Here is a 25,512-nt window from a genome sequence, read left to right on the forward strand (position 1 = left end):
TATTTTTAAGCTGTGTCCTCTGGTTCGGCACTCACCCATCAGCAGAAACATGTTTCCTGCCTCCAGAGTATCCAATCCTTTCATAATCTTATATGTCTGAATCAGATCCCCTCTCAGTCTTCTAAACTCAAGGGTATACAAGCCCAGTCGCTCCAGTCTTTCAGCGTAAGGTAGTCCCGCCATTCCAGGAATTGACCTCGTGAACCTACGCTGCACTCCCTCAATAGCCAGAATGTCTTTCTTCAAATTTGGAGACCAGAACTGCACATAGTACTCCAGGGTGTGGTCTCACCAGGGTCCTGTACAGCTGCAGAAGAACCTCTTTGCTTCTATACTCAATCCCTCTTGTTATGAAGGCCAGCATGCTATTAGCCTTCTTCACTACCTGCTGTACCTGCATGCTTACCTTCATTGACTGGTGTACAAGAACACCTAGATCTCTTTGTACTGCCCTTTTACCGAAATTGATTCCATTGAGGCAGTAATCTGCCTTCCTGTTCTTGCCACCAAAGTGGATAACCATACATTTATCCACATTAAACTGCATCTGTCATGCATCTGACCACTCACCTAACCTGTCCAGGTCACCCTGTAATCTCCTAACATCCTCCTCACACTTCACCCTGCCACCCAGCTTTGTATCATCAGCAAATTTGCTAATGTTATTATTTATGCCATCTTCTATATCACTAACATATATTGTAAAAAGCTGCGGTCCCAGCACTGATCCCTGCGGTACCCCACTGGTCACTGCCTGCCATTCCGAAATGGAGCCGTTTATCACTACCCTTTGCTTCCTATCAGCCAACCAATTTTCAATCCAATCTAGTACTTTGCCCCCAATACCATGCGCCCTAATTTTGCTCACTAACCTCCTATGTGGGACTTTATCAAAAGCTTTCTGAAAGTCCAGACACACTACATCTACTGGATCTCCCTCGTCCATCTTCAGAGTTACATCCTCAAAAAATTCCAGAAGATTAGTCAAGCATGATTTCCCCTTCATAAATCCATGCTGACTCTGTCCTATCCTGTTACTACTATCCAGATGTGTTGTCATTTCATCCTTTATAATAGACTCCAGCATCTTTCCCACCACTGAGGTCAGACTAACTGGTCTACAATTTCCTGTTTTCTCTCTCGCTCCTTTCTTAAGAAGTGGTACAACATTAGCCACCCTCCAATCCACAGGAACTGATCCTGAATCTATCGAACTCTGGAAAACAATCACCAACGCATCCACGATTTCTCGAGCCACCTCCTTCAGTACCCTGGGATGTAGACCATCAGGCCCCGGGGACTTATTAACCTTCAGACCTAACAGTCTCTCCAACACCAATTCCTGGCAAATATAAATTCCCTTCAGTTCAGGTCCTTCAGCCACTGTTACCTCAGGGAGATTGCTTGTGTCTTCTCCGGTTCCTGTCTTCAAGGGCCCAAGTTTAGTCTTAACCATTTTTTTGCCTTTCATATACTTAAAAAAGCTTTTACTATCTTCCTTTATATTACTGGCCAGCTTACTTTTGTACCTCATTCTTCTCTGCGTATTTCCTTCTTAGTGATCCTCTGTTGTTCTTTAAAAGCTTCCCAGTCCTCCGTTTTCCCACTTATCTTTGCTATGTTATACTTTTTCTCTTTTAACTTTATATGTTTCTTAACTTCCCTCGTCAGCCACAGCCACCCGTGTCTCCTCCTGGGATCTTCCTTTTTGGAATGAACTGATCCTGCAACTTCTACATTATACACAGAAATATCCGCCATTGTTCCTCCATGGTCATCCCTGCTAAGGTATTGCACCATTGAACTTTGGCCAGCTCCTCCCTCATAGCTCCATAGTTCCCTTTATTCAACTGAAATATTGTCACTTCTGATTGTACCCTCTCCCTCTCAAATTGCAGATTGAAGCTTACTGTATTATGGTCACTACTTCCCAATGGCTCCTTCACTTCGAGGTCCCTGATCAATTCTGGTTCGTTGCACAATACCAGATCCAGAATTGCCTTCTCCCTGGGAGGCTCCAGCACCAGCTGCTCTAAGAATCCATCTCGAAGGCGCTCCACAAAGTCTCTTTCTTGAGGTCTAATACCATCCTGATTCTCCCAGCCTACCTGCATGTTAAAATCCCCCATAACAACTGTAGTAACATCTTTACCACAGGCCAATTTCAGCTCCTGATTCAACTTACATCCGACATCCAGACTACTGTTTGGGGGCCTGTGGATGACTCCCAAGAGGGTCTTTTTACCCTTAGTATTTCGCAGCTCTATCCACACTGACTCTACATCCCCTGATTCTAGGTCCCCCCCGCGCAAGGGACTGAATATCATCCCTGACCAACAAGGCCACCCCACCCCCTCTGCCTGTCAGTCTGTCCTTACGATAGCACATGTAGCCTTGAATATTCATTTCCCAGGTCCTGTCCACTTGAAGCCACGTCTCAGTTATCCCCACAATATCGTATCTGCCAATTTCCAAAAGAGCCTCAAGCTCATCCATCTTATTTCTAATGCCTCGTGCATTCATATATAGTATGTTTAATTTGTTACTGCCCTCACCCTTCCCATCAACTCCTATTTCACTCAACCTCACAGCATGATCCCTTTTTGAGTTTTCTGCTTCATTAATACAGTTGTCTTTCTTGACTTCCCTTGTTCTAACTTTCCCTCCAATTTCCTTCTTAAACATCCAGTTAGTTCCCTCCCCACCGCTACTTAGTTTAAACGTAGCTGTGTTGCAGTAGCAAACCTGCCTGCCAGAATGCTGGAAGGATGTGGAAGCTTTGGAAAGGGTTCAGAGGAGATTTACTAGGATGTTGCCTGGTATGGAAGGAAGGTCTTATGAGGAAAGGCTGAGGGAACTGAGGCTGTTTTCATTGGAGAGAAGAAGGTGACTTAATAGAGACGTATAAGATAATCAGGGAGTTAGATAGGGTGGACAGTGAGAACCTTTTTCCTTGGATGGTGAAGGCTAACATGAGAGGACATAGCTTTAAATTGAGAGGTGATAGATTAAGGACAGATATTCAGGGTAGTTTCTTCACTCAGTAATAGGGGTGTGGAACAGCCTGCCTGTAACAGTTGCCGACTCACTGAAGTTAAAGGCATTTAAATGGGCATTGGACTTACATATGGATAATAATGGAATGGTGTAGGTTAGATGGGCATCAGATTATTTTCACAGGTCAGCGCAACATGGAGGGCTGAAGGGCCTGAACTGCGCTGTAACGCAGTCCAGGTCCTTATGAAGAGCCCATTATGAAGGATGAGATAATGGAGTACTTGGAAGTACATGGTAAAATAAGGCTCAGTCAGCACAACTTAATCAAGGAGAGGTCTTTGAGGAGGTAATCAGCAAGTTAGAGAAAGGAGAGCCGGTGGATGTGATATATTTGGACTTCCAGAAGGCCTTTGCCAAGGTGCTGCACATGAGTCTGTGAAATAAGATGAGCCCATGGTGTTAGGAATAATGGGTAGAGGATTGGCTGACTGGCAGAAGGCCGAGAGTATGGATAAAGGAGTCTTTAATCAGGGTGGCAAGTGGGGTTCCATAGGAGTCAGTGTTGGGACCACAACTACTCACGTCATATATCAACGATCTGAACAAAGGAAATGTGGACATTTTGTTAAGTGTGCAAATGACACAAAGGCAGGCAAAGGACAGGGAGCATTGAGGAAGCAGGGAGGCTGCAGAAGGACTGGATAAGAGAGTGAGCAAAGAAGTGGCAGATGGAATACAATGTGGGAAAATTGAAGTCATGCACTTTGTTAGGAAGAATAGAGAGACTTTTCCAAATGATGGCTTTGGAAATCTGAAGCACAAAGGGACTTGGGGATTATTAGTTCATATTCTCTGAAGGTGAACATGCAAGTTCGGTTTGCAGTGAGAAGGATAAAGGTAATATTAGCATTATTTCCAGACAAGAGCAGAGATGCATTACTGCCGCTGTATTAGGCTCTGGTCAGACCACATTTAGAATATTACGGGCCCTGTATTGAAGGATGTGCTGGAGTTGGAGGGGGCCCAGAGGACGTTCACAAAAATGATCCCAGGGACAAAGGGCTTGTCGTATATGGAGTGGTTGAGGACTCTGGGTCTATACTTGGACCTGAGAAGGGTGGGGGGTGGGAATCTGATCGAAACTTATGAAATACTGACAGGTCTACATCGCGTGGACGTGGAAATGCTTCCACTAGCAGGAGGAAGAGACTAGGACCCAAGTGCTCAGTCTGAGGGTGAAGAGACAACCCATTTGAACTGAGAAGGAGAGGGATTTCTATGGCCAGAGGCTAAGGAGTCTGTGGTACTCATTGCCACAGGGGGCTGTGGGGGCCAAATCATTGAATGTATTTAAGACAGAGATAGATAGGTTCCTGATTGGTAAGGGGATCAAAGGTTACAGGGAGAAAGTAGGAGAATCGGAGTTGAGAAATATTTTAGCCATGATTGAAAGGCCGATGCAGACTCAATGGGCCAAATAGCCCAATTCTGCTCCTATATCTTATGGATCTACTTAGCGGTTCAAGAAGGCAGCTCACCCCCACCTTCTCAAGGGTAACTAGGGATGGGTAATAAATGCTGGGCCAGCCAGTGACAACCATATGCCATGAAATTGATTAAATGAACAAGGATAAAAAATAACCTCAAAGAACTGCTGACACTGGAAATTAGAAATAAAAGCAGAAACTCAGCAGGTCTGGCAGCATCTGTGGAGAGAAAGCAGGGTTAATTGTAAAGAGTTCAGTGACCATTCTTCAGAACTCAATGAATGAGAAAGTTGTGTTTTGTAAAATATGGACAGCACACTCCTAGAATTTTTGGTCCTGATGCTGACAGAACAGACAAATCAATTAATCAGAAAATAACTTTATCAATGCATCCATCACTAACCATTCAAAAAGCACAGGATTGAGAGCCTTGTCACTACAACACACACAACAGATTAAAAGCAAAGCAACCCACCTGGGTAAACGAGCAGTGCACCGACATCCAGAAATACACATTGCTGCAAACAGCAAATTTAAAAGAATCCCACATTTAAATACAAAAGTAGCACCATATTTGTATCTATTAAAATGTAAACATTTTTTAAAATGGTCAAGTATAATCATAATTTCATATTTTTACTTGGGAACAGATAAAGTTTGTTGCACTGATACCCTGTGTTTGAGACATGACCTGGACGTATTGTTGTACAATGGGGTACAGGAGCAATGCAGAGACACTAACACCGTTACCCCCTTCCTCCAAGGTCAGGGGTGGAGGTGGCTACACAAAGTCAGTGACCCCCTGAACCCCAGTTCTAGCAGGGTGGCTAATCAGAGATTCCAGGATTTCAAACGGGGTCAATCATTAACAGCAGCACCTTGCCAGAACAATTCTCGCTCCTTCCCCTGCCTGACCAAAAATTAGTTGAGTGCCAACTAACCGCAACGCAAACAAGGCCATGTGCTGCAGGGGCTGGGTAACTAGAACCGTCAAAGCCTGGGGGGTGAGAGCAGCTCTCTCTGGGACATCTTTTATCAAGGCATTAATAAGCAAAGGTGAGGCAATGGAGTTTGTGTAGACATCCAGTACAATCTCACTGACTACTACAGCAGGAACCCAATGGCCTCCTGCTCTTGTTCCTCGGCTTGCTACATCACTAAAGCTACAGGCATGAAGTGTTGGTCAAAGCAGATTGTGAAGTGACAGGTTTTGAATGAAAAGCTGTGTGTGCGCACATGTGCGGAGGCGTGGACGGAGGCGGGGAATGTTTCCACTACTTCAGAGACCCACTGCATATCACATATTCTCGATCATAGGGTCGCAGTTAAAAGGGGTTGTCTGGAACTGACAGCCGGGAGCGGCAGAGACAAACCACTATAAATGCCAGAGGAAACATCACAGAAACTTCACAGGAGGCTCCCAAGCACTGAGGATGTCACCTAGACAGGGGACGGAATGTCTGCAACACAAATTCCCAGCTCGGGAACAAGGGACAATCATTTCGGATAATGAGAAACATCTTCAGTTAAGCTGTCAATCTTTGGAATGCTCTTCCCCAGATGATTGCGGATACTCAGTGATGGAGGATACTCAAGGAGGACATAGATGAGAGTTTCAGGAAAATAAAGAAAATTAGGGATTGTGGGAAAGCAAAATACAAGGAGAAGGTTTGAGAGAGGCCAAACAGCCCCCTCCTGCTCCGATCTTATTTGTGTTCTTACTGTTTCCTGACAGCAGCCCAAGTTTCACTCATTCACCAGGTAGTTGAACCAATTTCCAAAAGCCAGGCCTGGTTTAGCATTGGTGTGTTCAGAATCGAACAGCTACTGCATCAGTTTGACAAGAAAAGCCAAACCCATTGTCAGGAGGTATTCACATTCACACCCCAGCTAGAACCAAAACTCCTTACTGACCAATAACAGTCTACTGCCAAAAAGTGTGGTGCTGGAAAAGCACAGCCAGTCTCGCAGCATCCAAGGAGCAGGAGAGTCGACGTTTTGAGCATAAACTTCTATCCTCACTGAAATTACTGCATAATTAACAAGTGCAAATTTCCATTTAAACAGGTTTTCAAAAATAAGACAAACTAACCACAGACATGGTATCTTTTATAAAAGGCAATTTTCAATTTTTTTCCTCATTGTTCATTTTAAACCACACTATACCCATTTGCAAGTTCAATTAAAGGTTACATAACCACTGACATAACCCGATATCTTGTGGTACTTTACTGGGTGACTGACTGAGAAATCTGGGAAAATTATTTGTGAACTCAAATCCCAGTTCCACCATGGTGCTTGGGAAATTTAAATTTAATTGAATAAATAAAGCCAACACTACAAACTAGTCTCAGTAATAGTGACCATAGCAACTGGGTGTTATAAAATCCCATCGGGCTCACTATGGTTCTTCAGGAAAGGAATCTGGTCTGCATGTGACTCCAGACCCACAGCTATGGATCGACTCTAACTGTCCTCTGAGAATGTCCCTACAAGACACTCATGTTGAAGATGACAGCACTCCACCACTGGAAACTAAAATGGGAACTAAATGCTCGTCATATGAATCTAATCAGATGACCAATGCCGGGGGAGGGGTATGGGAGTATATTGGTCCACTCTCCAACTCCCACTACCTTGTTGTTTAAAGACTGTCCATCTGCAGTGGTGTCTGTCACTCGTATTGCCAACTTGCTCGCTTGACTGCTTCAAGTGAAATAGTGACTGTAGTTCGGCAGTCACTCAGGAACAGCAGAAACACATGAACCACATACCGAGACACATACCGAGCAAAAACCTCGGTTACAAAGAACATGACAAATGAAAAAAATTTCATTTCCTCAAAACCTCATTAGACCATCACTGCATTGTTTAGTAGTGATTAAAAGTTAAGCTCCTACAGGTTTTTGGTGGAGTGGAGTGGAGGAGATTTGAATTTCCCTGTCACCAATGACTAACAATACAATTCCACACATCAGTACCCTGCAATCATTTGAAGCATTCACATTACTGAGAACCAGCTTTAGCAGCAGTAGGACTTGCTAGCAAATGTAAATACAAAAGATATTGAAGAGTTTGTTTTTTAAAACATGATAAAAGAGTAGTAATCTAATTCTGAAAGTTCCTGTGTTTTGGGGTTAATAAATGTTGCTTTTTATAACAACCATCTTTCCAGTGGTAATAATTTGCTGTTTTTGAGTTCCAGACGAGTCCAAACACCTGCTCGGAATTTTTCCAGCAAACAATATATTAAAATGTCATTGTAACATTCACATAAAAGCTGCCTTCCCATAGGTTGCAGGATAAAAGGATAATTATTGAAGACCCTTGGTGCTTTGAGATTTCATTTCCGTTATAGCAACGCCCTCAACTACTTGACATTGACAGAGTTGTAAACATGTTCGGGGATAAGATTCTCATTGGAATAGATATCAACAAACCCTGACACCCGTCCCCAGGTGAAATTATTCCACTGACAATAAATTGGCAAAATATGCAGAGTAGGATCTGTTATTTCACGATATTATTGTCGATTTCCAGTCTGCGCTGGGCTGGAGATGCTGCCTTGACTTTTACACCATGCACTCTCTTCCCCTGCACTGAGGGAACTGGGGTATGGAAGTAGGAGTCCACAAACGACAGAGGGTCATCCCTGGCCATTCTTAGATTCAGCGACTGGAAAACAAAGAAAAAATAAACCACGTGCAGAGTTCCATTCCCGAATACATCTTTCACACTATACAAAGTAGCCATGTTGGCCCATCAAGCCCATTCTATCCCTCATACCATCATCTTTGGTTCAAGGCCACTTTTTCAAAAGGTTCCTCAAATCTGGATTCCCACAATGTCCAAACCTTAAATGATTTGAGTTGTGAATATATTCAGCAACTGGAGATTGAGCTGGGGTGGGGGGTGTAATAGAACCAATTAATCACAGAATCAAACAGGACAGAAGAGGCCTTGCAGCTCATCAAGTCTGCACCAACAATGATTACTCTAAATCTCCACTCGCTCCACTTTCCCACACTAGATCCAAAGCTTGATTGACACTAACTGCTCAGCCAAGATTATGAGACTACCCACCCAGGCAGTGCGTTCCAGAGACCTACCACGCTCTGGGTGAAAAATAATTTTGAAATTCCCTCTAGACCACTGGCCTTTTACTTTTAAAAAAAAAATGCCCCTTCATTCAATATTCTTAATCAAGATGGTTAGGAATGTTATGACCCACCTCTGGAGCAGGTGGGACTGGGATCTGGCCTCCAAGCTCAAAGTTAGGGACAAGTGCTCTCTGCCGCTTTGTATTTGATCTTCCAACTAAAGGGGAGGAGCTGCCGCTTATCCACCCTGTCTATGCCCTACATTATTTTATACATCACAATCTCAGCCTTCCCTGCTCTAAAGAAAACAACCTGAGCTTATCCAGCCTCTCTCCATCGCTGGAGCTCCAACCCCAGCAACATCCTGGTGAATCTCCCATTCTGCCAAGGGCATGCAGATCCTGGGCCTCCTCCATCACTAAACCCTAATCACCTGACACCTGGAGGAAGAACGCCTCATATTCAGCCTTGGGACCCGCCCACCACACCGGTTTAAGATGGATTTCACCAGTTTCCCCATTTCTCCATCTCTCACCTTATCCCAGTCCCAAGCCTCCAACCCAGCACTGCCCTCCTAACCTGTCCATCACCTTTCCCATCTATCCACTCTCCGACCCCCTTCTCCAACTATCACCTTCTCCCTCACCTTCATCGACCTGCCGCACTCTCAGCTACCTTGTTCCCAACCCCACCCCTGCTCCTCGGATACTGCCTGACCCGCCCCTCGGCTACTGCCTGGCCCGCCCCTCGGCTACTGCCTGGCCCGCCCCTCGGATACTGCCTGACCCGCCCCTCGGATACTGCCTGACCCGCTCCTTGGATACTGCCTGACCTGCTGTACTTTTCCAGCACCACCCTCTCGGCTCTGATCTCCAGCCCTCACTTTCTCCACACTGGAAAGGCTGGCAGCTCTGGGTTTAGACGAGTTAACTTGTTCTGATGGTTCATATTGCACATTGTTAAAGGAATTGGAGTGGATGCAGCCAAAGATTTTCCTTAATCTCCCGAATGTGCCCGAATATGTAGGAAATGCCAGAGATTGAAGAGTTGCAAATAGGAACAGGCAATAGATGTTGGCATTGCCAGTGACACCTCACTTCCAGCAGGGAATTAAAACACTTGAAAGGCTGAAAGCAAAATCCTAGCAAAAACAGGCCAATGACTCTCAGCCAGGAGGGAGTTTTTGGGTTTGGGGGGTGTTCAGATTTTGGAATTCAATCTTGTCTTGTGACCAGAACACATTAACAAGGTAAATATGGATCCTGAGGTGGAGGGGAGACATGAGCATCGCAAAGATGGAAATGCAGAAATGGTATTTCAATTCTTCATCTTCACAAAATACAAAAGAAATACAAAAGCTAAGAAGGGGCTAATCAGAGTGAGGCACTTAAAGTAGTTCCTCTCAGTACAGGAAATGCACAGAAGTAAATAGTCTCAAACATTTCCAAGAACCTGGATCCCTAGATCCCTGGGATCGGATAGCCTTCATCTTAAGCTTTTGACAGGAGGTGGTGCAGACAAAGAGAATCACTAGTTAACAGTTTCCAAAATTCTCTAAATTCCATCATGATCCCAGTGAATAGGAAAGATGAAAATATAATTCCTACAGTGAAGACAGACAGGAGAGTGGGAACAGCCTGACAACAGTCTTCAGGAAATGCTAGCATCGATTATTAAAGGTGAGTGGAACAGGTCAGTTAGAAAACTGCATTAAGGCTGGGCTGAATCAACAAGGTTACCTGAAGAGGAACTCAGGGGTTCCGGCAAATCGGTCACTGAGCTGAAATGGTAATTCAATCTCTCTCCACAAAAGCTACCAGACCTGTCAAGATTCCTCAGCACGTTGTTTTTATTTTTATCTAAAACAGTTGAAAAGATCCACCAAAACACCAGATAAAGAAGCAATTTGCATTCCACCATTGAACAGAAAACTGCAGTTTCCATATTAGCCATGGATCAATCAGCTGAGGGTTTGTAGTTTCTGTAAATGTCAGGAAACGTTGCTTCCTTGTTGCAGACTGGACAACATTAAACATTACAAACTCTGTTCTCCTTCAAAGTCTTACCTCCTCGTGGAGTTTGATGGCGACAGGTGGCTGTGGAAGTGTCTCTGGTTTGTTGCAAAGGTCTTCTCGAGATGTCTGAGTGGGCACAGGGGAGTAAATCTGCCACGCTGGTGAGGAGGAGTTCACAGCATCTCCACTCAGTGCTGGCACTGAGACACTGCCCATTAAAAGCTGACCACTGGGCAGCAGCTTCACGTTCTGGAGGTTGAACTGCATAAGGCCATTGTTGGGAATGGAGGTGGCAGTCGACTGCTGAGCAACAAGAGGTTGGCAAAGTACTGGCATTACCATCTGATAGGGCAGACTGACAGATCCCACATGTCCTGGCGAGATGGTGATACCACCGTGGTTTGGATCAGTGGCAAGTAACAAATTCAATTCGTTCATCCCTGTCAAATCAGAGATGGACAGAAAATAAAAGTTACAGTTAAACAATATTTCAGTGTGTTCAACTAAGGCTTATAAAACAAAGGCTTATTAAACATGGGAAAGACAAAAAGAACAACGTATGAGTGAGAGTGAGCAAACATATCCCGAGAAAGTAGAAAATAGTCCATTTTGGCAGGAAGAATAAATAAACATCTTCTCTAAACGGCAAGAGATATCAGAGCTCAGGGTGCAGAGGGATCGAGCACATGAATCACAAAAGGTTAATACACCGGTACACGGAGTACTCAGGACAGCCACCTGCATCTTTACCAGACTAACCGCTGGAATAGGCAGACTGCTTCCTGCGGAAGGGTTGGGCAGACAAGGCTTGTAACTGAGTTTGAGAAGACCAAGAGGAGATTGGTTTGAATCATACCATCTCCTGACGGGATCTTAGTGGGAGAATGTGGAGAGGACATTTCACCTTAAAGGAAAATGTAGAACTACAGTCACTTTCTTATCACTGATTTGCATCAGCCCCTCCCTCACTTGGTTCCTAAATATTTCCAGGAGATTGTGTATCTGTTAATTTGGGGGAAGTCTGCAGGCGATGTCTGCACCACCAGCCTCTCTCTGCTCTGCCTGGTACCTACCCGGGCTCCTGCCCGATCCGTAATCGTGGTGTTGCCACCTCACTAACCTGCGGACAGACCCACAATGCCTTTAACGAGGGAATGCCAGGATTTTGACCCAGTGATCCTGAAGGAATGGCAATATATTTCCAAGTCAGGATGGTGAATATCTTGGAGGGGAACTTGCAGGGGGTGGTGTTCCCATGTATCTGCTGCCCTTGTCCCTCCAGATGGAAGTGGATTTAGAAGGTTATGACTTCCACTGGGTTTTTGGGGGTGGGTTCATAATGAAAAGTAAAAGGGGAATCTGCACCCCAAACATATTCCACAGACCCACTGGCCTTCTCTGGTCAGGCAGACAACAATCAATCCATTCATACGGACCATCCCTCAGTTAACACCAATAAAGGTTCCATTTCATGGTGCCCTTCACCCAGTTTGTGCTTCCCAAACTGTTTAATGATTGGAAACACTGGACTTGAGAAGCTTTCAGATTGTTCCGGAGACTGAACCTCATTAATATCCCACAAAGAAAGACAACACCTCCCACAAAGCAGAGGCTGAACAGAATTGTTAAAAACTCACCCGGGGGTTGGGCCAATCCACAGCTCTGGCTCCTTTCAGCCAGACCACTCTGAGCATTGAGCACAAAAGAAGCTGGTGTGAGATTTCCAGAGATCGTCGGGGGCTAAGAGAGACAACACCAATTATCCAGTATCACCGAGAAATGGTACACCCCTCCTCACCCGTCCCCACTGCCCTCAACGTTCATATTCTCACAGAGACTTAGATAGAGAGGCAGAACGCTGCTCAGTTTGATGTGATTTGCAAAATTTGTTATGAGGTGGAATAGTCAGTTGTGAAGAGCACATAAGGAGCTGGCGAAGGGACATTGATCAGTTCGGAGAGTGGACAATAATTTAGCAGATGAAGCAGATGTGGGAAAATATGAACTTGCCCACCCTGGCAAGAAGAATAGAAAAGCAGCAAATTATCGAAAAGGAGAAAGTCTAAGGTGCAGAGGGATCTAGGTGTCCTGTCATATAAGGATATGTGCAGGTGCAGCAGGTGACTAGGAAGGGAAGTGGAATATTGTTGCTAACTACAAGGGGAATACAATTTAAAAGTTTAAAGGCTTTAGTCCAGCTATAATTGCTTCATTTATATAGGCACTGGTGAGAGCACAAAGAATGAGAGAATCCCTACAGTGCAGATAGAGACCATTTGGCCCGTTGGTGTGCACCAACCCTCTGAAGATTATCCCACGCCCCCACCCCGTAAACCTGCATTTCCCATGTCCAATCCACCTAGCCTGGCACAGTTTTAATCTCCGTAAGAAGTGACATAGATGCATTGGAAGCAGCACAAAGAACCTTCAATTGGACTGGCTCCTGGGGCGAAAGGGTTCTCTCATGGGGAAAGGTTGGTTCTGTATCTATTGGAGTTTAGAAAAATGAGAGATGATCTCATTCAAATATTAAAGATCCGGAGGACACTTCACAGAGAGTGTTTCCTCTCGTGGGAGAAACTTAACCTCAGGACAAATTAAAACTAACACTTTTAAAACAAAGGAGTGTCATTTGATAAAGTCCCACATCGGAGGTCAGTGAGCAAATTTAGGGCACATGGTACTGGGGGCAAAATACGGACTTGGATTGAAAACTGGCTGGCTGACAGGAAGCAAAGGGTAGTGATAAACGGCTCCCTTTTGGAATGGCAGGCGGTGACCAGTGGGGTACCACAAGGTTCGGTGCTGGGACTGCAGCTGTTTACAATATACGTCAATGATATAGATGAAGGCATTAAAAGTAATATTAGCAAATTTGCTGATGACACAAAGCTGTGTGAAAGGGTGAAATGCGAGGAGGATGTTATGAGAATACAGGTTAACTTGGACAGGCTAGGTGAGTGAACGGATGCATGGCAGATGCAGTTTAATGTGGATAAATGTGTGGATATCCACTTTGGTGGCAAGAATAGGAAGGCAAATTACGATCTAAATGGAGTTAAGTTAGGTAAAGGGGCAGTAAAACGAGATCTAGGTGTTCTTGTCCATCAGTCAATGAAAGCAAGCATGCAGGTACAGCAGGCAGTGAAGAAAGCTAATAGCATGCTGGCCTTCATAACAAGAGGAATTGAATATAGAAGCAAAGAGGTCCTTCCTGTGTGTCAGGTATGACTCCAAACACTGAAGAGTTTACCCCCTGTACCCACTGATTCCAGTTTTGCCAGGGCTCCTTGATGCCACACTCGGTTAAATGCAGCCTTGATGTCAGGGGCTGTCCCTCTCCCCTCCCCTCTGGAATCCAGCTCTTTTGTCCAGGTTTGACCCAAGGCTGTAATGAGGTCAGGAGCTGAGTGACCCTGGGGGAACCCAAACTGGGCGTCACTGAGCAGGTTATTGCTGAGCAGGTGCTGCTTGATAGCTCTGTTACTGACACCGTCCATCACATCAAAGGAAGTGACAGAGGAAATTGTAAAGGCTGTATCAGTTATCCTTCAATCATCCCCCAACTGACAGGGAGGGAGGGAGGGAGGAGAGTTTCCTGTAACCAGGGTAAGATCCTTGGTACATGTTTAATATTCTTTAATCGAGACACAGTAAATGGAAATACATTAATTTCAGGGTAAGGCATGGCAGGATAGCTCGATCCAATGGAATACTCCCCCAGTGCCTGGACAGAAGTCAACAACATTGCCAGGGTCCAGGGTGTACGCACGTGCAGGAAGTGTATCCAGCTGCAGTTCCTGGAGCTAGAGTCTCTCTGGCTGAGATCATCGTGAAGAGCACAGACAGTGAGGTGGTCCCAGAGTAACAGGAGGAAAGGGAGCACAGGCATAAAGAGAGTACGTGACAGATATAAACACCAGGCAGGTGAGGCAGGACTCTCCTTGGGCCAGCTCTCTCTCTCTCGCTATGCTGAGAGAAATAGTTTCTCGGGGAGGAGAGAGAGAATGTGTCCCTGGTACCAGAGGGACCAGTACTGATCAGCAATTACAAACCAGCTCACCGAAAGTCAGGAGGGGAAAATGCTGCAGTCTGTTGTAAAGGATGCAATGACTGGATACTTCAAAAAATACCAAGTGAATTACAGAGTCAAAACAGATTTCCGAAAGGGAACACGTTTGACAAAAATAGAATCATATAGATGTACAGCATAGAAACAGACCCTTTGGTCCAACTCGTCCATGCCGACCAGATATCCCAACCCAATCTAGTCACACCTGCTTGCACCCAGCCCATATCCCTCCAAACCCTTCCTATTCATATACCCATCCAAATGCCTCTTAAATGTTGCAATTGTATCAGCCTCCACCACTTCCTCTGGCAGCTCATTCCATACACGTACCACCCTCTGCATGAAAAAGTTGCCCCGTGGGTCTCTTTTATTTCTTTCCCCTCTCACCCTAAACCTATGTCCCTCCAGTTCAGGATTCCCCGACCACAGGGAAAAGACTTTGCCTATTTACCCTATCCAATCCCCTCATAATTTTGTAAACCTCTATAAGGTCACCCCTCAGCCTCCAACGCTCCAGGGAAAACAGCCCCAGCCTGTTCAGCCTCTCCCTGTAGCTCAAATCCTCCAACCCTGGCAATATCCTTGTAAATCTTTTCTGAACCGTTTCAAGTTTCACAACATCTTTCCGATAGGAAGGAGACCAGAATTGCACGCAATATTCCAACAGTGGCCTAACCAATGTCCTGTACAGCCACAACATGACCTCCCAACTCTTGTACTCAATACTCTGACCAATAAAGGAAAGCATACCAAACGCCTTCTTCACTATCCTATCTACCTGCAACTCCACTTTCAAGGAGCTATGAACCTGCACTCCAAGGTCTCTTTGTTCAGCAAAACTCCCTAGGACCTTACCATTAAGTGTATAAACCCTGCTGAGATTTGCTTTCCCAAAACGCAGCACCTCGCATTTATCTGAATTAAACGCCATCTGCCACTTCTCAGCCCATTGGCCCATCTGGTCCAGATCCTGTTGTATTCTGAGGTAAACTCTCTTCGCTGTCCACTCTACCTCCAATTTTGGTGTCATCTGCAAACTTATTAACTGTACCTCTTATGCTCGCATCCAAATCATTTATGTAAATGACAAAAAGTAGAGGGCCCAGCATCGATCCTTGTGGCACTCCACTGGTCACAGGCCTCCAGTCTGAAAAACAACTCTCCATCACCACCCTGTCTTCTACCTTTGAGCCAGTTCTGTCTCCAAATGGCTAGTTCTCCCTGTATTCTATGAGATCTAACCTTGCTAATCAGTCTCCTATGGGGAACCTTGTCGAACGCCTTACTGAAGTCCATATAGATCACATCTACCGGTCTGCCCTCGTCAATCCCCTTTGTTACTTCTTCAAAAAACTCAATCAAGTTTGTGAGACATGATTTCCCACGCACAGCCATGTTGACTATCCCTAATCAGTCCTTGCCTTTCCAAATACTGGAGTTTTCTAAGGACATAATCAGTAGAACTAGATCAGGGAGAAGCAGTAGGTGTGGTGTGTTTGGATTTTCTGAAAGCATTTGGAAAACACTATGTAAGGGATAATTTCACAGTTTGCAATCACAGAACTTAGAAGAATTGTAAACAATGAAGAGGACAGTGTGAAACTCTCTAAAAGACATTGACAAGTCGGTGGACTGGGCAGAGTTGGCAGATGAGACTTGGTATAGGGAAATGAGAGGTAATTTGGTTGGAAAAACGTTGAAAAACAACACCACATGAGGGTACAATTCTAAAGTGGGTATAGGAACAGACAGAGCTGGGCATGTCTGTGCACAGCTCATTGAAGGTGGCAGGACAGGGGGAAAGGGAAAGTTAATAAAGCACAGTGTCTTGGCTTTATTTACAGAAGCAAAGAGCATAAGAACAAGGAGGTGATATTGAACTTGCACAAGACACTTGTTAGACCCCAGCTGGAGTACGGTGCACACTTGGAGGTGGCACCTTATCGGAATGAAGAAATGATTTACAGCATAGTTCAGGGGATGGGACACGGCATTGCTGAGGGGAGTTTGCAGAAATTGGGATTGTTCTCCTGAAGAGACAGCAGAGAGGAGATTTGACAGAAATTTTCAAACTCATGGGACGTCTGGACAAAACAGATAAAGAGAAACTGTTCATAGTCACAAAGGGATTGAAAATGGGAGGAGACAGATTCCAAGTGATTTTCAAGACGTGCAAGGGTGATGTGAGAAACAGTGATTTTTACCCAGTGACTAGTGAGGGTGTGGAATGCACTGCCTGGCAGGTTCAAGTGAGGCATTCAAGGGGGGGAGGGGATGGAGTGGTTATTTAGACAGTAGTAACGTGCAGCATCAGGAAAAGGCAGGAGACTGGCACTATGTTAAAATGCTCAGAGAGCCACAACGGTCATGATGGGCTGAATGGCAAACTGCATCAAAACAACTGTGTGACAACCTACCTCCTGATTAGAGTCTTTCATGAGAGGTTTTGTGACTGATAAATCAATAGGCCCCTTTGTGGCTGTTACAATAGAGCTCTGCCCATCAGCGTTGCCCAGGTCTGACTGACAGCTCTGACTCTGGCCCCCTCTCGAGGGGTCAGTGGTCCCCAGATTCACACCGATGGCTGGAGCTGGGTGGGAGGAAGCAGGGACAGCAGTCTGGTCAGGAGTCCTGGTACAATTCCTCAGTGGATCTTGCTGCTGGGAAATTACAAACACTGATTAAAGTCAGATCCCATCAAGTCTGCACTGACCCTCTGAAAGGCATCCCACTTAAACCCACTACTCTACCCTATCCCAGTAACCTCATAAACCATAGCCAATCCACCTAACCAGCACACCTTCGGACTGAGAGAAGAAACCTGAGCACCAGGAAGAAACCCATGCAGACACGGGGAGAATGTACAAACTCCACACAGACCATCGCCCAGGTTCTTGATGCTGAGAGACAGCTATGCTGACCACTGAGCCACCTTGCCGTTTGGAAGAATGTCGAAGGTGATGTTGCTGGTGGCAGGGGTAGGGAATCTCAGAAACCTATAAAATTCTATTAGGACTAGACTGGATAAATACAGGAAGGATGTTCCCAGCGACCAGGGGAGTTCAGAACCAGGGATTATGATCTAAAGATATGGGGTAGGTCATTTAGAACTGAGCTGAAGAGAAATGTCTTTACTGAGAGGGGACTCCGTGGAACTCTGTCACAGAAAGTGGTTGAGACCAAACTAATGAATGATTTCAAGAAAGAGTTAGACATCATTTGTAAAGGTCTGAAAGGATCAGAGGGTGTGAGTAGAAAGGGGCAACAGGGGAAAGTGTTGGGTGATCAGCCAGGATCATACTGAATGGTGGAGCAGGCTCCAAGCGATGATTTCTGCTTCTATTTTTTATTTTCTATGTAGACCCCTGGGCAGGATAGTGCTCCACCAGCAATGATCTCCTCTCTTGCTGGTAACAGCAGTTCTGCACTACATCACTTTCAGTAACTTCCTTCCTGCTTTGGTGAGTGTGGTTGGCCTGAAGGCGTGGCTGCAGTTTAACACTGGGTACGAGTGGGGAGTCGATGGCCTAATGGCTTTCATCATTTATATAAATGATTTGGATGTGAACATAAGAGGCATAGGTTAGTAAGTTTGCAGATGACACCAAAATTGGAGGTGTAGTGGACAGTGAAGAAGGTTACCTCAGATTACAACAGGATCTTGATCAGATGGGCCATTGGACTGAGCAGATGGAGTTTAGATAATATGAGGTGCTGCATTTTAAAAAAGCAAATCAAGACAGGACTTCTATAAGTAATAGTAAGGCCCAGGGGAATGTTGCTGAGTTATAGAAACCTTGGAGTGCACGTTCACAGCTCCTTGAAAGTGGAGTCGCAGGTAGATAGGATAGTGAAGGCGGCGTTTGGTATGCTTTCCTTTATTGGTCAGAGTATTGAGTACAGGAGTTGGGAGGTCATGTTGCGGCTGTACAGGACATTGGTTAGGCCACTGTTGGAATACTGTGTCATCCTGCTATGGGAAGGATGTTGCGAAATTTGAAAGGATTCAGAAAAGAATTGCAAGGATGTTGCCAGGGTTGGAGGATTTGAGCTATAGGGAGAGGCTGAACAGGCTGGGGCTGTTTTCCCTGGAGCGTCGGAGGCTGAGGGGTGACCTTATAGAGGTTTATGAAATCATGAGGGACATGAATAGGGTAAATAGTCAAAGCCTTTTCACTGGGATGGGAGAGTCCAGAACTAGAGGGCAGAGGTTTAGGCTGAGAGGGGAAAGATGTAAAAGGCAACGAAGGGGCAACCTTTTCACACAGAGGATGGTACGTGTATGGAATGAGCTGCCAGAGGAAGTGGTGGAGGCTGGTACAATTACAACATTTAAAAGGCATCTGGATGGGTATATGAATAGGAAGGGTTTGGAGGGATAGGGGCCAAGTGCTGGCAAATGGGACTAGATTAGGTTAGGATATCTGGTCGGCATGGACGAGTTGGACCGTAGAGTCTGTTTCCATGCTGTACATCTCTATAACTCTATGGTGTGATTACCGTAGTGTTACTCTAGAGACCCAGGTGATGTTCCTGAGACCTGGGTTTGAATCTCAAATGGCAGATGTGGAACTTGAATTTTATAAAAATCTGGAAATGATAGTTCACAGATGACTGTGAAACTATTGTCAATTGTCAGAAAAACCCTTGTGTTTCACTAACTTCCTTTAGGGAAGGAAACTGCCATCCTTACCTGGTTTGGACTACACGTGACTCCACACCCATAGCAATGGGGTTGACTATTAAAACTGCCCTCTGGGTAATTAGGGATGGGCAATAAATGCTGGTGACACTCTCATCCAGTGAATGAATTTAAACAATGAGGGAGAGAGAAAAAAAAATTCACTGAACTGCAACAACTCCCATAATTGTACACCAGGAGTTTTGGCCCCACCCATCCTGACACCCAGCAAACACCCAACCTGACACCCAGCAAACACCCACCCTGACACCCATCAAACACCCACCCTGACACCCATCAAACACCCACCTTGTCAACCACCAAAACACCCACCCTGTCAACCACCAAAACACCCACCCTGACACCCATCAAACACCCACCTTGTCAACCACCAAAACACCCACCTTGTCAACCACCAAAACACCCACCCTGACACTCACCAAACACATACCTTGTCCATTGATGATAAACACAACATTGAAGGCTGACTTCCAGAGGCATGTTCAAGGCAAGAGAGAATTTTCCCTCTTTTAGTCTCTGGTCCACCATCTTTCCAAGGTTTAGGAGGTAGCAGACACTGCTCAGCAGGACTACGTTTCTTGGAGTGTCTGGTTGATGAGCCAGCCTTGCTGTCCCTGGTTAAGAATGAAGAAATCTCTTTGTGTTGCTGGGTTTGAGAGTCACTGGGTCCAGGCGTGGAGTCGCTGTTTCTGTACAGCATGAACATAGGGGCAGCTGACAGACTCTGCAACAACACAACTGGCTGGTTCTTGAGAAGGTAAGAGCAGCCTTCATCAGTGCCATACACAGGGGTAATCTGCCCCACCGCACCATTAGACAGGCAGACTGGGAGGGACAATTCAGTCTGGGGAACCGAGGCGCCATTCAGTGTCAGAGTTTTCACATCACAGCTAGCAGAACCAGCCGTGCCAGTCACCAGCAGTGGGTACGATGTCAAAGGAATGGATCCGAGTTGACCATCGTCCTGTTTTCGGTCAGATTCTGAATTTCTAAAGACAAAAGAAAACCTTTCTCTTTAAGCAAGAATAACTGAATATCTGGAACATCATCAACTCCATCCCTGTCCCAGCAAACGACTGCTGTAACCCTCACTCACAAGTCACCCCCAGACCTCATTATTCCAGTACTCTCTGACTGCTCTCCCATCTTCTACAATCCATTTCCTGTATCCTGTCACTCACCTAGTCCTGTTCCCATCACTCTGTATGCACGGTTCTGGAATCATGCTTCAGCAATGCCACATTTGGATAATGCTCAGGTTTATTTTCAAATCTCTCCTCCGCCCACCAACCTTCTCAGGAGCCACACTCTCTGCATGATATTGGAACCTCTGCAGGTCCAGCCTCTGACAATCTCACATCTATACCTCACCATGTGCACCCGTGTGTACAGCTCTCTGGGCTCCAATCTGTGGAATTTCCTCTGCAGACCTCCAACTTGTTACTCTCCTTTCAAATGCTCTTAACACTCACCTTGTTCAACCTCATGGACACCGGTCCGAACATCTCCTAATTTTGGTTCAGTCTCTTTTTCGGTTCATTCTTGGGAGTGTCAACTATGTCAAAGGTGCTCAAAACATTCTAGCTTTAATTAACTTTCCCCATCAATCTCGTACAGGGTCACAGAGATGTACAGCACGGAAACAAACCCTTTGGTCCAACTTGGTAAAAACAAGGACTGCAGATGCTGGAAACCAGAGAGTCTAGATCAGAGTGGTGCTGAAAAAGCACAGCGGGTCAGGCAGCATCCGAGGGGCAGGAAAATCGATGTTTTGGGCAAAAGCCTTTCATCAGGAGGAGCCCATTCCTGATGAAGGGCTTTTGCCTGAAACGTCGATTTTCCTGCTCCTCGGATGCTGCCTGACCCGCTGTGCTTTTCCAGCACTACTCTGATCTAGCCTTTGGTCCAATTTGTCCATGCCAACCAGATATCCCAAACTAATCTAGTCCCATTTGCCAGCACCCGGCCCATATCCCTCTAAACCCTTCCTATTCATATACCCAGCCAGATGCCTTTTAAATGTTGTAATTGTACCAGCCTCCACCACTTCCTCTGGCAGCTCATTCCATACACATTTCACCCTCTGCATGAAAACGTTGCCCCCCCAGGTCCATTTTAAATATTTTCTCTCTCATCCTAAACCTATACTCTCTAATTCTGGACTCCTCCATCCCAGGGAAAAGACCTTATCTATTTACCCTCTCCATGCCCCTCAATTTTACAGAATGTTGCTCAAAGTCCAAGGGCCACCATTAAGACAGTGAACTCAGTCTAAAACGCTGGGGGGAGTTAACACCGCAGTCAGAAGCAAGTCCCACAAATACTCACTTCATTTCTTGTTCAAACTGCAACCTGCAAGCAGCTGCTAGGTGCACCATCTTACTGGAATACTCTTGCCCTTCAGTGGCTCTCACTGCAGTCAGAACAAAAGGAACAAAGTTAAAATGATCAGACAAAACTGAAAAAGGCAAATTCAAAACAAGGAGTTTTGTTCTGGGGTGAGAATTCCACATTCCACCCACTTGATACACAGCCTCAAAAGTCCTTTCAAAAGGAACAGAACTTGCTTCATTGAAGAGAGACTGACTGGAATGAATTAGATTAATTGGCTCAAAGATAAGAAATGTCTTTCTATTTTCCCGTTACAAGCCATCATGTCTCTTTAAATTATTTCACCAGTCCACCAACATTGCCACATTTTCTTTTGCTCAGCTTTTCTCCAGTTCTGTACTTACTTCAAAGACAGTTTGCCAGCAAATGTGGGCGGAGGGGTGTGAAAATTCACACAGTTACTGTGATTTAGGATTGGGGCAGTCATACAGCATAGAACGGACCCTTCGAACCGACCTGGCTGTGCCAACCACAATCCCAACCTGCCTGTGGGGCCCATATCCCTCCAAACATTGCTCATTCATGTACTTCCCCAAATATCTTTTAAATGTAACCATATCCTCCCCCAGTACTTCCTCTGCAAGTTTACTCTACATATAAACCATTCTGTGTCAGAAAGTTGCCCCTCATGTCTTTTTTAAATCTTTCTTCTCTTCAAAATATACCTCCTAGTTTTGAAATCCCCAGTTCCCCTGGTGTTGAGATTTTTAACTTTGTATACCCCAGTCCAACACTGGTGTCTCCAAATGCAGGAAGTGTGTGCAGCTGCAGCTCCTGTCAGACCGTATCGGTCAATGGAATGGCACTTGGACACACTCACAGCATGCATCACAGACAAGAGTGACAGAGACATGTCACAACCAAGGTTCAGGCAGGTAGACAGGTGACTGCTGGAAGGTGCAGTCAGTCAGTGCAGGAGTCCACTGTGGCTATGCCCCTCTCTGACAAATACGTTGTTTGGAGATTGTTGGTGAGGGGGTGGTGTTTTGTCAGTCGACCCACAGTAGCAGACCCACAGCTGGCTCAGTTATACAGCAGGGAGGGTCAAAGTGCAGTAAGCCAGCAACAAAAGGGACTCTACAGTCAGGGGCACAGATGGCTGTTTCTGTGGCTGCAAAAGAGACTCCAGGAGGTTGTTGGGAAAAAGGATGTCCGAGTTGGTGCAGGACATTCTCAAAAGGGAGGTCAAGTGGCTAGAATTCCTGGTTGTGGTACTAATGCCATGGTGGGTAAGAGCGACAAAGTTTACAACGGGAGTTCGGGGAGTTAGGTAGAAAGTTAGGGAGGACTCTTGCGGGTTATGTCAGGATTATAGTCTTACAGAAGGTCCCTGGACTCGAAACGTTAACTCTAATTTCTCTCTACAGACGCTGCCTGACCTGGTAGTTTTTCCTTGCAAGAGGATTCACAGTAGGTTAAAATCTTCGAGGAGAAAGTGAGGTCTGCGCTTGCTGGAGATCAGAGCTGAAAATGTGTTGCTGGAAAAGCACAGCAGGTCAGGCAGCATCCAAGCCATTCCTGATGAAGGGTTTACGCCCAAAACGTCAAATTTCCTGTTCCTTGGATGTTGCCTGACCTGCTGCGCTTTTCCAGCAAAACATTTTCAGCTCTGGTAGCTTTTCCAGCAATTTGTTTTTGTTTCTGATTTTCAGCATCCAAAGTTCTTTGGTTTTTCTTCTGATCTTAGGATTACTCCCTGTTCCATGTGCAGTGAGGCAAGGAATAGGTTAAATTCATGGGTAAAGAACTGCTGTGGGGCCGGGCTGGATGGCTGCATCTATGTGGATCATTAGGATGTCGGCTGGGGCAGGTGTGACCTGTACAAACAAAAAACCAAATTAAAGTTCTGTTCGCCGAGCTGGGAATTTGTGTTGCAGACGTTTCGTCCCCTGTCTAGGTGACATCCTCAGTGCTTGGGAGCCTCCTGTGAAGTGCTTCTGTGATGTTTCCTCCGGCATTTATAATGGTTTGAATCCGCTGCTTCCGGTTGTCAGTTCCAGCTGTCCGCTGCAGTGGCCGGTATATTGGGTCCAGGTCGATGTGCTTATTGATAGAATCCGATTGAGGCGAACAGAACCACAACAACGAGCACCCGAGCTACAAATCTTTTCACCAACTTTGAAAACCAAGTTACACCTAAACTGGAGAGGCACAAATATCCTGACAGGGAGACTTGCTACTGCCACTCAGGAGGAGTTAAATGAGTGGGGGAGTGGTGGGTCGTCAGGAACTAGAGCAGTAAGTCAGCAAGTAAAGTGACTGAGGAGGAGTCAGAGATTAAGGCCAGTAAAGTTGAGAGGAAGACTGACAGGGAGAGCTTACTGAACACGGTGGGACTGGTTGTCGGAAGGGTATTTGTTTGAATGCGAGGAGTGTGACAGCTCACGCAGAGGAACTTACAGCTTGGATTAATATAATATGGTAGTGATTACAGAGAGGATGGTCTCTCCAGAACGCAGATAGGGATGGGGAGGGAAATACATCCCTGGTGGTGGGGTCCGTTGGTAGGTGGCGGATATGGCAGAGGATGATGCGACGTATCCAGAGGTTGGTGGGGTGGATAACCCATGCTAGCGTATGACATGCTAGCCTTCATCAGTCAGAGCACTGAGAATACAAACTGGCAAGTCATGTTGCAGCTGTACAGAACTTTACTGAGGCCACATTTGGAATATTGTGTACAGTTCCAGTCACCATATTACCACAAGGATATGGAGGCTTTGCAGAGGATACAGAACCAGTTTACCAGAATGTTGTCTGGTTTAACATAGAACATTAGTGCAGTACAGGCCCTTCAGCCCTCGATGTTGCGCCGACCTGTGGAACCAATCTGAAGCCCATCTAACCGACGCTATTACATTTTCATCTGCATGTCTATCCAATGACCATTTAAATGCCCTTAAGGTTGGCGAGTCTACTCCTGTTGCAGGCAGGGCATTCCACACCCCTACTACTGAGTAAAGAAACTACCTCTGACATCTGTCCTAAATCCATCACCCCTCAATTTAAAGTTACGCCTCCTCGTGCTCGCCATCACCATCTGAGGAAAAAGGCTCTCACTGTCCACACTATCTAGCCCTCTGATTATCAATCAATCTCAATTAAGTCACCTCTCAACCTTCTTCTCTCCAACGAAAACAGGTCTCAAGTCCTTCAGCCTTTGCTCATAAGACATTCCTTCCATACCAGGCAACATCCGACTAAATCTCCTCTGCACCCTTTCTAAATCTTCCACATCCTTCCTTTAATGCGGTGACCAGAACTGTACGCAATACTCCAAGTGCAGCCGCACCAGAGTTTTGTACAGCTGCAGTATGGCCTTGTGGCTCCAAAACTCAATCCCTCTCCCAATAAAAGCTAACACACCGTATGCCTTCTTAACAAACTTACCAGCCTGGGTGGCAGTTTTCAGGGATCTATGTACATTGCCACCGAGATCTCTCTGCTCATCTACACGACCAAGAATCTGAACATTAGCCCAGTACTCTTTATTCCTGTTGCTCCTTTCAAAGTGAATCACCTCACACTTTTTCACATTAAACTCCACTTGCCACCTCTCAGCCCAGCTCTGCAGCTTATCTATGTTACTCTGTAACCTACAATTTCCTCAGCACTATCCACAACTCCACCGACCTTAATGTCATCCGCAAATTTACTAATCCATCCTTCTCTGCCCTCATCCAGGTCATTTATAAAAATGACAAGCAGCAGTGGCCCCAAAACAGACCCTTGCAGCACACCACTAGTA

At 45.6% G+C, this 25,512-nt stretch overlaps 1 protein-coding gene across 1 annotated transcript in view; it reads right to left on the reverse strand.

Annotated features, from left to right (window-relative positions):
* Positions 1-7,609: 7,609 nt before the first annotated feature.
* LOC132824599 (transcription factor E2F7-like) overlaps positions 7,610-25,512 on the reverse strand; it is a 47,615-nt gene continuing 29,712 nt past the window's right edge. The window contains exons 9-14 of the mRNA XM_060839186.1: positions 21,702-21,786; positions 19,804-20,362; positions 17,089-17,331; positions 12,237-12,339; positions 10,651-11,039; positions 7,610-8,159 (exon numbers count right to left, since the gene is read on the reverse strand). Of these exons, the coding sequence (XP_060695169.1) occupies positions 7,995-8,159; positions 10,651-11,039; positions 12,237-12,339; positions 17,089-17,331; positions 19,804-20,362; positions 21,702-21,786 (1,544 nt within the window). The 3' untranslated portion in view covers positions 7,610-7,994. The remainder of the gene's footprint in view (positions 8,160-10,650; positions 11,040-12,236; positions 12,340-17,088; positions 17,332-19,803; positions 20,363-21,701; positions 21,787-25,512) is intronic.

The sequence above is a fragment of the Hemiscyllium ocellatum genome, chromosome 19, assembly GCF_020745735.1.
Source record: "Hemiscyllium ocellatum isolate sHemOce1 chromosome 19, sHemOce1.pat.X.cur, whole genome shotgun sequence".
Taxonomy (NCBI): domain Eukaryota; kingdom Metazoa; phylum Chordata; class Chondrichthyes; order Orectolobiformes; family Hemiscylliidae; genus Hemiscyllium; species Hemiscyllium ocellatum.